Source organism: Thamnophis sirtalis, unplaced genomic scaffold, assembly GCF_051295495.1.
Source record: "Thamnophis sirtalis isolate CommonGarterSnake01/CBP01778 unplaced genomic scaffold, rThaSir2_p1.2 scaffold_3, whole genome shotgun sequence".
Classification (NCBI taxonomy): Eukaryota; Metazoa; Chordata; class Lepidosauria; order Squamata; family Natricidae; genus Thamnophis; species Thamnophis sirtalis.
The window spans coordinates 17,361,688-17,376,642 of record NW_028261383.1 but is presented as its reverse complement, the minus strand read 5'-3'; the positions used below and the strand labels follow the sequence as shown (position 1 = coordinate 17,376,642).

At 43.7% G+C, this 14,955-nt stretch overlaps 1 protein-coding gene across 2 annotated transcripts in view; it reads left to right on the top strand.

Moving 5' to 3' along the window:
- The window catches only part of LOC148047315 (uncharacterized), a 94,317-nt gene that overhangs the window by 73,029 nt on the left and 6,333 nt on the right, over positions 1–14,955 (top strand). The window contains exons 1-4 of one of the 2 annotated variants that reach the window (XM_087711446.1): positions 12,351–12,479; positions 12,670–13,268; positions 13,524–13,638; positions 13,751–13,818. In XM_087711446.1, coding sequence (XP_087567572.1) covers positions 12,861–13,268; positions 13,524–13,638; positions 13,751–13,818 — 591 coding nt within the window. In that variant the 5' untranslated portion in view covers positions 12,351–12,479; positions 12,670–12,860. Of the gene's footprint in view, positions 1–6,740; positions 8,003–12,350; positions 12,480–12,669; positions 13,269–13,523; positions 13,639–13,750; positions 13,819–14,955 lie in introns of those variants that run through there. The other variant, XM_087711447.1, reaches the window with a different exon arrangement.

Sequence of the window (14,955 nt, the reverse complement as noted above, 5' to 3'; positions counted from 1 at the left end):
GAATGGAAAGGGAGGAAGGCTAGAAGGAAGAAAGAGGGAGGGAGGGAAGGTGAAAGGAGGATCCTTTTTCAGGATCTTCCTTTTCTTTCATCAGAAGAGGCCATTCTTGAGGGAAGCTAGTTCAAAACCCCCGGAGAGGTTTTTTTTCTTCATCCCCACAGAGGGTTCCTGGACAGGAAGGAGAGAAAGATGGAGAAAGTGCCGCCTCTGGAGACGTCAAAGCCTTTTTCGGGCAGGGAGACATTGAGAAGGGCTTTTCCTTCGATTCTCAAGCCCATCATCCCCGCCTTCTCCCTTCCCCTCAGACGCGCTGCTCTTTCCCGCCCTTTCTACAGTCTTGGGACTTTGCGGCAAATCCACCAGGGGGCGCCCACCGCCAAGAGAAGGGAACTCCCGGCGCTTCCCCATTGGTCCACTGGAGGGAGAACGTCACGGCTGGCTTTCCAGTGGAGACTGTAAAGTAATGGATATCACAAACGCTTGCCGCTCTAGGACTTTGCAGTCGCTCTCCTTAACTCCTGGAGCTCCGCAAAAGGCGGAGAGGCTGCGGAGAGTTTGGCGGCGGGAGATCCAGACGCGCCCCAGGTGAGTTGGGGGGCTCTTCGCGGGCAAAGGGAGACGGAAGAGGGAGAGACCCGCGCCCGGCCCTTCTCCGGCTGCAACCCTGTATCCCATGCTTCCCAGCCGCTCTCTCCCTGCCCTGGGATCCCAGGAAGGTTCCTTCCCACCCCTTGTTCAGGGGAAGAGCCCGAGTGGGGGGAGGGGAGTGTTGGCAGGAGAGGAAAGAAGCCGGGCGAGGAGGAGGCAGGATTCGCACCAAGCCCCCCGAGGGCCCCATCCTGTCTTTCAGAGGTGAGAGAAGCGGGGCGGCCTCTTCAGCTGCCTCCTTCCCAGCCCTGCTCGGAGAGATCTCACTCTTGCCCTGGGATGAAGCGCTTGGGACTCCGGACATGTTGGCTGAAGGTTCTCCAGTGGCTGAATTCCACTTTCTAATTCTTGGCTTTTCTTTTTCTTTCCATCTCAGATACAGAAACTCAAAGCCATTTGAAATCTTTGCAAGCCAAACTTTTCTCTTGGGAAAAAAAAAAGAGCGGAATAACTTGCAGGGATCCGTCCTGGGGCCCCATAAATGGTCCCGTGAAGGAAAAGGCATCTGGAGACCCACCAGAGTCCTTGGACCCATCTGGAGTTGCTCTGCAGGACAGAGAAAGGATGGAGACACAAACTTTTGCCAAGGAGGGAAGCAGAAAAGGCCCTTCAGCTGCTCAGCCTGGGAAGCGGGGGAAACTCTGGACAAGGACTGGGCAGAAGATCCTGGAGGAGGAAACCATCCTCCCTCCAGAAGTTCAGTCCTTGGGTTTCATCCAATACCGGGAGGCTGAAGGTCCTCGAGAATTTTGCAGCCAACTCCATGACCATGGTAGGCAATGGCTGAGATCGGAAAAGCACACCAAAGCTCAGTTGCTGGACCTGGTGGTTCTGGAGCAGTTCCAGGCTGGTGTGCACATGTATCACCTCTTCCTGCAGCAGCTGCATTGGCTGCCAATTTGCTTCCGAGTGTAATTCAAGGTTCTGGTTGTCACCTTTAAAGCTCTTCATGCCTTGGGATCAGGTTATCTGAGAGACCATCTCTTACTGGTTACATCTGCCCGACCCACCAGAGTGCGGATGCAGGGAATGTTCCATTTCTCATCCCCTACACAGATACACCTGTTAAGACCCAGAAAAAGGGCCTTCTCCGCGGTAGCTCCCTCTCTCTCTCCCCCTCTTCCCCGGAGATTAGACTGGCCCGCACTCTAGCACTTTTCTGGACAGCGTTGAAGACCTAGTTCTGCCAGCAGGCCTGGGGAATTCAGAGCGGGATAGAGCCTATTAAATGTCTCCTGTAAGGTGCTGTGTCACCGGGACAGGACGTGGGGTGATATTATTTTAATGTATTATATAATTCTCCTTTTATTACTTTTATTGTTTTAATATGGGTTTTATATTTTGTAAGCCGCCTTCAGTCACCATCTGTGAATAGGCGGTATATAAATTGTTTAAAATAAATAAAATAAATATTTTGTTAATTCTTTCTTTTGATATTACTTATTCCTTACAGAGAAACAAAGAATGAAATTTGCTGAATTTTATGACGGTGATCAAGCAGCGGTTGAAGCTCCAAATCAAGTAAGAAAGGTAAAAGTTATTAGATTAGTATTCTCATCTTCAGGAAGTGAAGTGGGTGTGCTGAGTGCTCTTTCCTTTTATTTTTCCCCTTATTTGGACTAGATTTTTTTTTGTTTCCTTCCACAACATGGACAGCAGAATAGCAGGTTGAAGTGGCTGTCAGCCCACATCGCTTCCTCTGGTTGTCTTGTTCTGCAAGGTGCTGCTCTTCCAACTTTGCGTTTACAAGAAGTCCTTCAAGAATTAGGAATAAAGAAATCACAGTGGCAGGAACTGCTACACCTCTGTTCTTTTTGTTCTTTTTGTTATTTATTGACCTCATAAGATGCAGATTAACTGTTGGAAGTGATCTTGTAAGTCATCTAGTCCAACCCCCCACCCCCTACATCTTTTCTGACAGTTGGCACTCTAGTCTCTTCTTGAAAGCTCCCAGTGATGAAGCTCCCACAACTTCTGAGGAAATTTATGTTCCATTGGTTGATTGCTTTCACTGTCAGAAAATCTGTCCTTATTTCCAGGTTGAAGAGCAACAAAGATGATTAGGGGACTGGAGACTAAAACGTATGAAGAACGGCTGCAGGAACTGGGTATGTCTAGTTTAATGAAAAGAAGGACTAGGGGAGACATGATAGCAGTGCTCCAATATCTCAGGGGTTGCCACAAAGAAGAGGGAGTTAAGCCATTCTCCAAGGCACCTGAGGGTAGAACAAGAAGCAATGGGTGGAAATTAATCAAGGAAAGAAGCAACTTAGAACTGAGGAGAAATTTCCTGACAATTAGAACAATTAATCAGTGGAACAGCTTGCCTCCAGAAGTTGTGGATGCCCCAACACTGGAAGTCTTTAAGAGGATGTTGGATAGCCATTCGTCTGAAATGGTATAGGGTTTCCTGCCTAGGCAGGGGGTTCGACTAGAAGATCTCCAAGGTCCCTTCCAACTCTGCTATTGTATTGTATTGAATGGTTCTTTGTTCAGTTTCCACCCATTATTCCTTGCCTGGCCTTCAGATGTTTTGGAAAATGGCTTGACCCTCTCCTCCCTATGGCAGCCCCTCCAATATTGGAACACTGCTCTCATGTGTCCCCTGGTCCTTCTCTTCATTAGACTAGCCATGCTCAGTTCCTGCCAACCGTTCATCGCATGTTTTAGCTTCCAGTCCACTAATCATCTTGGTTGCTCTTCTTGGCACTCGTTCTAGTCTCAAGATCTTTTTTTACATCATGGCAACAAATATTGGATGCAATGTTCCTATGAGCAGTATTCCCTCTAAGCTGCAAACCTGGCGGCCACACACATGATAAGAAAACACCAGGCACAAGTTTCAAACTGCAGCGCAGTGTTTCTCTAAATGTGACTGAAAATATCCTCCCTCCCTCCCTTCTCTCTCTCTGCACCAAACTCTCTCCTCCATTTGATGATTGGTGAAATCAAAGAAGACTCTGCCCAGAGACCGATGACGCTGCAGAAGGGAGAATTCCCATTGGTCCCATGGGGCTTTGTCGGTTCCTGGGAAAACATGATTCGCTGGTTGTAGCCTGCGTTTCTCTGCACATCCGTGGTTTCTCAGGCATTGCATCATCTGAAGCCCCGTTCTGGACTGGGCAGTCTTTCTGTGATCCCTATGCTTCAGGGAGAGAGGGAACCAGCATGGAATTGGACTGCCTGAGCCAAAGGGGTCCACGGGATCTTGAGACTTGATTTTTGAGTAGTACCAATCCTTTCCACTCCTTCCTTTTCCTTTCTGTCCTTCTATCTTCCTTTCCTTTCCCTTTTCTTTTTCCTTTCCTTTCTCTTTTCCTTTCATTTCTTCTTTCCTTTTTCCTTTCCTTCTTTTCCATTTCCTTTCCTCTTTCCTTTCCTTTCTCTTTTCCTTTCCTTTCTCTTTTCCTTTCCTTCTTTTCCATTTCCTTTCCCTTTTCCTTTCTTTTTCTTCTTTCCCATTTACTTTTCTTTTCCTTTTCCATTTCCTTTCCTTTCTCTTTTCCTTTCCTTATTTCTTTTTCCTTTTTTTCTTTTCCCTTCCCTTTCCCTCCCTTCTTCATCCTTTCCTTTCTTCTTTCCCATTTCCTTTCCTTTCCTTCTTTTCCATTTCGTTTCCTTTTCTTCTTTCCCATTTTCTTTTCTTTCCCTTGCCCTTCCTTCCCTTCCTTCCTTCCTTCCTTCCTTCCTTCCTTCCTTCCTTCCTTCCTTCCTTCCTTCCTTCCTTCCTTCCTTCAGGTCTGAGGGAGAGGGAGGGGACCCTTTTCCTCCTTGCCCCCCTCCCCAACATCTGCTCTGATGGCAATTATGGCTTTAAAAAAGTTCAGGTGCTCAGGCATGAAAATGTGCCGCTCAAACACTATACTTTTCCGCACACACTGAAAAAAAATTAGAGAACATTGCCTATGAGTGGTCTTACAAAGGCATTATAAAGTGATACTAACACTTCATGTGATCTTGATCTTCTCTCCCTCTTAATGAAGCATATGATTCAGTTGAGGTTTTCTTGGCAACTGTAGCACACTGCTGGCTCACATTTAAGCGATTGTCCACTAGTTCCATGTTCTCACCAGTGAATTTCATTTGGTTAGAAGGTGCCAAACTTTCGATCCTTCTATATCTCTAGCCAAACTTGTGGACTGCTGGTATTCCTGTCAATTTGGTCTTGACTGCAAATTTGAGGAGTTCCCCTTCTATCCCCTTGTTTAAACAATTGATGAAGATGAACAGACCTTGTGAATCTTCCTGTTCTGTTCTTTTTTCCATGTTCAGGAGAATCTTGTGTCCTTTGAGGAGGTGGCTGTGTATTTCTCTGAGGAGGAATGGTCTCAGCTGGATCCTGACCAGAAAGCACTGCATTCGGAAGTCATGCTTGAAAACTATAGGAACGTGGCCTCTCTGGGTAAGAGTTTTCTAGTCCCCAGTGAGAGTTCAAGATGGCAGATTACAGTTACTTTTTATTTAAAAATCACTAATGTCTACTGCAAAGGAAAAAGAAAGTATCTGGCCTTCTGGTACTCCAAGGAAGGAAAGAGTCAGTGTCTCTTTGCTTAGATGCTTTTGGGCCGTTTCTTATCTGCATTCTTCCATTTCTCTTTGAACTTATCTGTGAAGGCTGAGGAGAATGAGGTGTGCTTTTATGTATCCTCTGGAGCTCATGTGAGAAGAAGGTGTTGTCATTTGTCCTCTGAAACCTCCAAAATGGTGTGAGAACAGAACTTTCATCCTCAGGACTTGGAAAAGCATTCTCCCAATCCAATTCAACAACAACGACCTCATTAAGTGTGACTCAGAACATCCAAGGGTACAGGTGATCTTCGAGTTACGATAGTTCACTTAGTGACCATTCCAAGATTTGACCTAGCCCTTTCCCAAATACTTAAGACTCAGTCCTGAAATTGTTACAGCACCACGGCCCTCATTCACACTTAGAAATGACAGCAGAGGCATTGCAACAACAATCACCCTTCCTGTACCCCCAGGCCACCCTGCTGGGGCCTACATTACGAGGATTTAGCCAGCCATTGGTTCCTTTGCCTGCTTGGCTGCATCTGCAGAAAAAAGAAGCCTAACGTAGTGAGTGATATGTGAGATCAATAGTGGGAAACCTGGCACTATTGATCTTGCACTACAGCACTTTAGGCCTCTGTTCCCTGCTAACCAAGGCCTCCGGGAGATCCAGGGCAAAATACTTTGCAAACAAAGATAACGCCTCTTGTTTTCAAATACTTTTGCCCTGGATCTCGTGCACTCCTCAGTTTGCAGTCTCAGCACAAAGAGCGTTTACAAGCCAATGGGGGGCTTCAAGCAAGGGACTTTGCTCCAAAGTTTCTTTGTTGGGATCAAAGAATGGGTCAAGAGGGAGATCTGCCTGCCAGACGGACACTGTGGAGCAGCTGCTCCAAGGTACACCAGGGAAGAAGAACTTTTTTTCAAAATTGTTTCAGTTCTCACTGGTCTCTGGTGAAATTTACCCACCCCAATAAATCTTAAGTTTTCTCCTTATTCCTCCTTGGATGTTTCCCCTGATTATTCCTTAACTCAAAACAAATTTTGATTGAGATTTATAGATATAAAGATATAAAGAAAGATGTTTTCTGGATATTTTCAAAACTTTCAGGACTCATGAATATAGAAATCATCATGTCTATATCAGACCACTGTAAGCATGCAAACATAAAACATAATGGAATTTCGGAAAAATTCAGAAAGAAATTTATTTTACTTTGTACAGTTTGATCATTTTTTCCAACCTTGTTATTATTTTCATTTCTCTTTTGCTTTGAAGGTAATAATGGGCAGGAGAATCAAGATTCCTGTGAACTGTTCCAAGTGATCAATGCTAAAGATGGAATGGAGAAGTTTAGAATTGGAATGGAACTAGAAACCCATGGCAGAAATCAGTCAAATGATTGGAATCAGGAAAGCTCATCTTTCACTGATGCTCCAATGCAAGACTTTCTTGCCCAACAGGAGAAAATAAGGAAAAAATATATTGGGAAAAGTGTGAAGCTAATCAAATCTAAATTACAAGTAAAAGAACACTATTTAAGCCAAAACAAAGAAGAGTGTGAAAAGGCCTTTCCTCTGAGCAATAGATTTACTATCCACAAAAAGCTCCACACAGGGGAAAAGCCATTTAAATGCATGGAATGTGGAAAGACCTTTGCCCGAAGAGGGAATCTTATTTCCCATAAGAGAATCCACACAGGGGAGAAGCCATATAAATGTATGGAATGTGGAAAGACCTTTGCTTATAGTAATGGACTTACTATCCACAAAATGATCCATGCAGGGGGAAAGCCATTTAAATGCATGGAGTGTGGAAAGACCTTTGCTCAAAGAGATTACCTTATTCGCCATAAGGTGGTCCACACAGAGGTGAAGCAGTATAAATGCATGGAGTTTGGGAAGAACTTTGCTCATAACAGTGACATAAGAATACACAAAGTAATGCACACAGGGGAAAAGCAATTTAAATGCATGGAATGTGGAAAGACCTTTGCCCGAAGAGGGAATTTTATTTCCCATAAGATGATCCACACAGGGGAGGAGCCATATAAATGTATGGAGTGTGGAAAGACCTTTGCTTATAGTAATGGACTTATTATCCACAAAATGATCCATGCAGGGAAAAAGCCATTTAAATGCCTGGAGTGTGGAAAGAACTTTGCTCAAAGATGTAATCTTATTTCCCATGAAATAATCCACACAGGGAAGAAGCCGTATAAATGTACGGAGTGTGGAAAGACCTTTACTCAAAGTGGTAGTCTTATTTCCCATAAAAGGATCCACTCAGGGGAGAAACCGTATAAATGCATGGAGTGTGGGAAAACCTTTGCTCAAAGAGATTCTCTTATTCGCCATAAGATGATCCACACAGGAGAGAAGCCGTATAAATGCATGGAATGTGGGAAAACCTTTGCTCAGTCTGGTCATTTTATTTCCCATAAGAAGATCCATACTGGAGAGAAACCATTTAAATGCATAGAGTGTGGAAAGACATTTACTTATAGTAATGGGCTTACTATCCACAAAAGGTGCCACACAGGGGATAAACCATTTAAATGCATGGAGTGTGGAAAGAGCTTTGCTCAAAAAGGTCATCTTATTTTACATAAGATGATCCACACAGGGGAGAAGCCATATAAATGCATGGAGTGTGGAAAGAACTTTGCTAGACGATATCATCTTAATTGCCATAAGATGAGCCACTCAGGGGAGAAACCGTATAAATGCATGGAGTGTGGAAAGACATTTGCTCGGAAGTATGGTCTTACTTGCCATAAAAAAAGCCACACAGGAGAGAAACCATATAAATGCAGGAAATGTGGAAAGAGCTTTGCTCATAATTGTATTCTTACTTCTCATAAAAGGATCCACACTCGGGAGAAACTATATAGCAGTGATGGCTAACCTTTTTGCCATGGCGTGCCAAAAGAGTGGGGATCGTGCATACTCACACCCATAACTCTGTGCCCTCTCCCCATGCATGCACATGCAACCCCCACCCTCCTTTTACTTTTGGCACGCAATGGCACAGATGTGTTTTTCTCCCTCCCTCCAGAGGCTTTCTAGGAGCCTGTGGAGAATGAAAACGGAAATTAGCGAACGGATTTCCAGGTTATCCGTTGGGCCGTTTTTCTCCAGCGCACTGGAGCTGAAATGGCAATGCCTCGCATGCCCTCAGAAATGTCTCTATGAGCCACCTGTGGCATGCGTGCTGCAGGTTCGCCATCACAGCTATATAGCAACAGCAATTCCACTTAGACTCATATACCACCCCACAATGCTTTATAGCACTCTAAGCAGTTTACAAAGTCAGAATATGCTCTCCAGCAATCTGGGTCATCATTTTACCCACCTCAGAAGGATGAAAGTTGAATCAACCATGACCCTGTCAGAATCAAACTCCTGGCTGTGGGCAATTAGCCAATAGTACTGCATTCTAACCACTGACCCGCCTCTATAGATTTTTATCTGTATGCATGTTGTGCCTTTCGGATCCAAATGAGACCAGGCTGAATCCAACAAAATGAAATGTAATGTGGAGAATAGTAAGATTTTACACGGTTCAGGAAAAACATTACCTAAAACCTGGCTCAAAAATAGTAACTGAATGGGTCCTTGGAGTCTGAATGGATGACCACTTAAGCACGAATCACCTGTGTGTTGCAGCAGACAAAAAAGCGAATAAAATCCTTGGTTGTATAAACAGAAGAATAGCATAGCAGTGTTCCAGTATTTGAGGGGCTGCCAGAGAGAGGAGAGGGTCAAGCTATTTTCCAAGGCACCTGAAGGCCAGGCAAGGAATAATGGATGGAAACTGATCAAGGAGAGATGCAACCTAGAAATAAGAAATTTTCTAACAGAATAATCAACCAATGGAACAGGTTGCTTTCGGAAGTTGTGAGCTTCATTGAAGGATTTCAAGAGAGATTGGACTGCCCACGCAACTCTGCTAATTTAATATTTAATTTTTCCCCAAACCACCAGAGGGCAAGATAAGAAACAAGGGATGGAAACTAATCAAGGAGAGATGCAACCTTGAACATTCTTACAGTGAGGGCAATTAACCATGGAACAGCTTGCCTTCAGATAGTGTGGGTGCTTCATCACTGGGCATTTTTAAGAAGAGACTGGACAGTCACATGTTTGAAGTGATATAGAATCTCTTGCTTGATCAGGGGCTGGACTAGAAGAGCTCCAAATTCCCTTACAGCTCTTTTCTGATTTTGATTCTGAATATTCAATCCTCTCTTGTGTTTTTTTGCTAAGTAGTAGGTTTTAAAAGAAAGATGAGGTATCAGTGGATAATAAGGTTATCATTTGGCCTGAAAGTGATGTGTGGCTGCCAATATTTAAGTGATGGAGATTCCATAATCATTTTAAGAAACTCCCTTTGATGAGTATATCCACTAGAGCAAGAGTTGCAGTCAGAAATGTGTTAGTCCTAAATCCCTTACTTTTGTTTCGGCTTTTCTTCCTTTGCTTACTATTGTCACAGTCTGCCTTTACATCCTGCTCCACATTATGTAATGGAAGTAATAACTGAGAGGGAAAGCCATAAGGAGAACGTGGTTATAGTGATGCTGAATTAGAAAATCCAACTCATAGGCTCTTTTTCCTAATTTTGTGGTGATCTTTCCTTGCCTTCCCTCGTGTTGCCCATCGCTGGACTCTCACAATCTTATCAATACCTTTTTTCAAGTGAGGTCCCCAGAACTGGACACAGTATTCCAAATGGTGTCTCACTAAAATCAAATATATTTGTATACATTATCATTGTACCTCATTTGTTTGACTATCACTATTATTCCTTCATTTCAAATGAGATATACTAGATATTGGGTTGATTTATATTGTAACAATTCATTTCATCATCTTAAATCTATCCAATAATAATATATTGTTATATTCTGTATCATTCTATTATTCTTGTATTGATAACATTCTCTAATGTCTTTCGTTTTCATGTTTTTTTATCTAACCACTGATAAAGTAAATCCCATATCTTATAAAATTGTTTATCTTCTTTTTCTCTAATTTCAAATGTCAATTTACTCATTTCAGCACATTCCATTACCTTGTGAATAACTTCCTCCAGCATTGGTATTTTCTCATATTTCCAATTTTTAGCAAATACAATTCTAGCTACTGTTAACACATTAACAATCAAATATTTCAATTCTCTATTGTATGTTTCCAGTATAATTCCCAATAAAAAGATCTCTGGTTTAAAGTCTATATGTTTTTGTATCATTTTTTCCAACCAAGTGTGAATCTTAGTCCAATATCTTTTAGCTTCTATACAAGTCCACCACATATGGTAATATGAACCCGGTATCTGATGACATTTCGAACACTTTTTGGATGTTTTCTTGAACATTCTTGCTATTCTCGTCGGGGGTAAGTGCCACCTGTAAAACATCTTATACAAATTTTCTTTATATGCTATTGACATTGTCATTTTATAATTTTGAAACCACAATTTCTGACAATTTTCTAAGTCAATCCTATGCCCAAAGTTTTCCCCCCAAGCAATCATAGATTCTTTAACTTGTTCTTCTAACTTAAGGTGGCCAGACATCCCGATTTCGGCAGGACAGTCACGATTTCTAACAATTTGTCCCGTGTTCCCGGGCATTTAAAAAAGTCCCGATTTTCCGGCTTTATGTTGAAAGCCCAGTGGATTTGCTTAAGAAATCCTAACCGGGGCAAGACAAAAGACACTCTGTCTAACCCTCTCTCTGTCTCAGTACTTTATCCAAAATAAATTGAAGTGAAAACATTTTTAAAAATTCTATGCACAATACTTTGAAATATATTGTGCATAGAGTTTTTAAAAATAGTTTTACATCTATTTATTCTTTGTGGAATAGTTTGAAATGTTTTACTTCAATTTATTCTGTGTGGATTCTTTTTTTAAATTGTCTTAGACTATTTAAAAAAAGATTCTATACAAAATACAAAATACCAGCTGCAGTTATTCACTTAAGAACTGTGGCAAGAAAGGTGGTATAGTGACCAAAATTACAATGGCATTGAAAAAAGTGACTGATGACCATTTTCACACAGCGACCGTTGCAGCATCCTCATGGTCACGTGATCAAAATTTTGATGTTTGGCAACAGATTCGTATTTATGATGGTTTTTGTGTCCTGGGGTCACTAATTTGACTTTTGACAAAGTCAAATGGGGAAACCAGATTCACTTATGTTACTAACTTATCAGCTGCAGTTATTCACTTAGGAACTGTGGCAAGAAAGGTGGTATAGTGACCAAAGTTACAATGGCATTGAAAAAAGTGACTGATGACCATTTTTCACACTTAGCGACCATTTTCACACTTAGCGACCGTTGCAGCATTCTCATGGTCACGTGATCAAAATTTTGATGCTTGCCAACAGTTACAATTTATATTTGTAAATTGTAGTAATGTTGAAATTAAAAAAAAATTACAATACTATTTTTGTGTTATATGAAAATTTTTGTTCCTCCGTATAAAATTTTTAATCAAGCCCCCACCCCCGGTAAAAGGTGTCCCTCTTTACCAATCTGAAAATCTGGTCACCTTATTCTAACTTAACCTCTAATAAGTATCCATACAGTTTTTTAATCACCTTTTCATCACTACCTATCAAAATTTTATCTAGCTCCATCATTTTACCATGGAAACCTTCCATTTTAAGATCTTTATCATCTCTAGAATGTATTTGCGCACATGAAAACCGAGGATATGGCCCCTTTTGAGGCCTTTTGGAGAAGCCCAACCTACACGGCGGCTGTTCTTGAGGGAAGCGAGTTCAAATCCTCCAGAGAGATTTTTCTCCATCCCCACAAAGGGTTCCTGGACAGGAAGGAGAAGATGGAGAAAGTGCCGGCTCTGTAGATGTCAAAGCCTTTTTCCGGCAGGGAGACATTGAGAAGGGCCTTCCCCCCAACCCGACTCCCAAGCCCATCATCCCTGCCTTCTCTCTTCCCCCTCAGACGCGCTCGTCTTTCCCTTTCTATAATCCGGGCACTTTTCGGCAACTCCACCAGGGGGAGCCCTCCGTCAAGAGAAGGGAACTTCCGGCGCCTCCCCATTGGTCCACTGGAGGGCGAACATCATGGCTGTCATTTTAGGGGAGGACGGGAAGTAAATGACATCACAAACCGTTGCCGCTCTAGGACGCCGTACTCGCTCTCCTCTCCGACGGAGAAACTGCGGGGGAGCCTGGCGGAGGGAGACCCAGATGTGACCCGGGTGAGTTGGAGGCTGTTCGCGGGCAAAGGGAGGCGGAGGACGGAGAGACCAGTGCCCGGCCGTCCACCGGCTTCTACTCCAGGTCCCTTGTTCCTCAGCCGCCCTCTCCCTGCAGGGGGAAGCGGGCATGCCTGGAAGGATTGGGGTGGGGGGATCCCTTCCCGTCCCGTGTCCGGGGAAGAGCCCGTGTGGGGGGAGAGGAGGGTCGGCCTTGCAGAAGCCCAGCAGGAGAGGAGATAATTCTTGGCCTTTATTTTTTCTTTCCATCTCAGCTACAGAAACTGGAAGCCATTTGAAATCTTTGCAAGCCAAAATTTTCTCTTGGGGAGGAAAAAAAGGAGCAGAATAACCTGCAGGGATCCGTCCTGGGGCACCAGAAATGGTCCCGTGAAGGAAAAGGGCATCTGGAGACCCACCAGAGTCCTTGGACCCACCTGGAGTTGCTCTGCAGGACAGAGAAAGGATGGAGAGACAACCTTTTGCCAAGGAGGGAAGCGGAAAAGGCTCTTCAGCTGCTCAGCCTGGGAAGGTTGGGAAGCTCTGGACAAGGACTGGACAGAAGATCCTGGAGGAGGAAACCATCCTCCCTTCAGAAGTTCAGCCCTGGAACTTCATCCAGTACCGGGAGGCTGAGGGTCCTCGAGGACTTTGCAGCCGACTCTATGACATTTGCAGGCGATGGCTGAGACCAGAAAAACACACCAAAGCCCAGTTGCTGGACCTGGTGGTTCTGGAGCAGCTCTTGTTCCTTCTGCCCCCAGAGATGGAGAGCTGGGTTCGGGAGTGTGGAGCAGAGACCAGCTCCCAGGCGGTGGCCCTGGCTGAAGGCCTCCTCCTGAGCCAGTCCATGGAGCAGAAGGTCCAGTTGCAGGTGAGAGACTTAAGGGAGTTCACAAGGAAATAGAGAAAGTGTTTGAATACTTTACTCCTCCTTCCCAAACTTTTCTGACATTCATCATATGTGGCAATGTCCCACCAATTCTTGTCGGACATTCATCCATTTTTTTCTCAACCAACAACATTGATGGATATTAGAGACTTTGAGGTTGTGTTCCGGGTATAAGAATCCACTATGTCATTTGATGTACATTAATTCTGCTTCTTTTTTCCTTCCTTCTATTTATAGTGCTGCACTGTGGAGATCAGAGATCCTGAGGGAAAGAAAAATCTATCAAATCCCCCTCAGGAGCTATTTTTTGGGATGATCCCTTGGGAAGATCAAAGTCAGGACACCTCAGGAGGTAATGGAAGATCCTCAGATTACCCATCTGTCTTATCTTTGCTCTCTGTTTTCTTCTATAGAATACCTCCTCTTATTTTGTTGTAAATTTTGAAATTATTTATTCTTTACAGAGAAACAAAGAATGAAGTTTTCTGGTTTTTATGACGGAGATCAAACATCGGTTGAACCTCCAAATCAAGTAAGAAAAGGAAAAGTTTATAAATTTGTACTCTCCCTTTAGGAAGTGAAGCAGGTGTGCAGAGTGCTCTCTCCTACTTCCTCCCCTTTTGGACTGGATTACTTTTGTGTTTTTCCAAAACATGGACAGCAGAATAGCAGATTCAAGTTGCTGTCAGAGAGCATAGCTTCCTCTGGTTTTCTTGTTCTGCTAGATCGGTGATCCTTTTTTCCTTCGGGTGTCAAAAGCACACCCGTGCGCATTATCATGCCCTTGCGCGTGTCCGCACCCATAATTTAATGGCCGCCATGCTATGCCCCCTGCGCAACTCCGCTGCCCCGTACATGCCCACACGGCTATTTTGGAGCCTGGGGAGGGTGACGGCCTCCCCCACCCCTTCCAGAAGCCAGAAACAGCTGTTTCCCGACTTCTGGTGGGTCCGGTAGGTCCGTTTTTCGCCCTCCCCGCGCTCCAGTAAAGCCTGGAAGCCCTCCGAAGAATGAAAACGCCCTCCTAGAGCCTCTGTGTGAGTACTTACCTGGCATCGCATGGAGACTCCTGAGAAGGAAAGGGCAGCACTGGAGCCAAGCAAGGCAACGGCTTGCATGTCCACTGATACAGCTCCGTGTGCCATCTGTGGCACGCGTGCTGTAGGTTCACCATCACGGTACTAGGTTCTACTCCAACTTTGAGTTTACAAGAAGCAATTTTTAAAAAGTCCTTCAAGAAATAGGAATAAAGGTATCACTGTGGTAGTTAACTGCTTGAGAGCCATTCTTCTTGTAATTCTTTGATTTTGAATTGTGCAGGGCTAATGAAAAATAACCAAATACTCACATGGCCACATTACCATTTTAAAACACCCTTATTTATAACCTGTAGTTCAAAAATAAGCAAATCATATTAAAAAAAATAAAGCAGACTATTAAAATCCAAAGGAAGTGGCCATGTTGAGCATGTAATCAAGATACTTTGGGCTACAAAATAATTTCCAATCCTCTGATTTGGTCTTCGATAAGGAGATCAAACATTCCCGCTTTGCAAAGGCTGAGAAATAACTTTCCCAGGGAATTTTCTCTTTTTTGTTTCCTTCCATTCAGCCAATGGCTCAGACTACTAGATCAATCAATGATAGAAAGAGCGATAGACCAATTGATC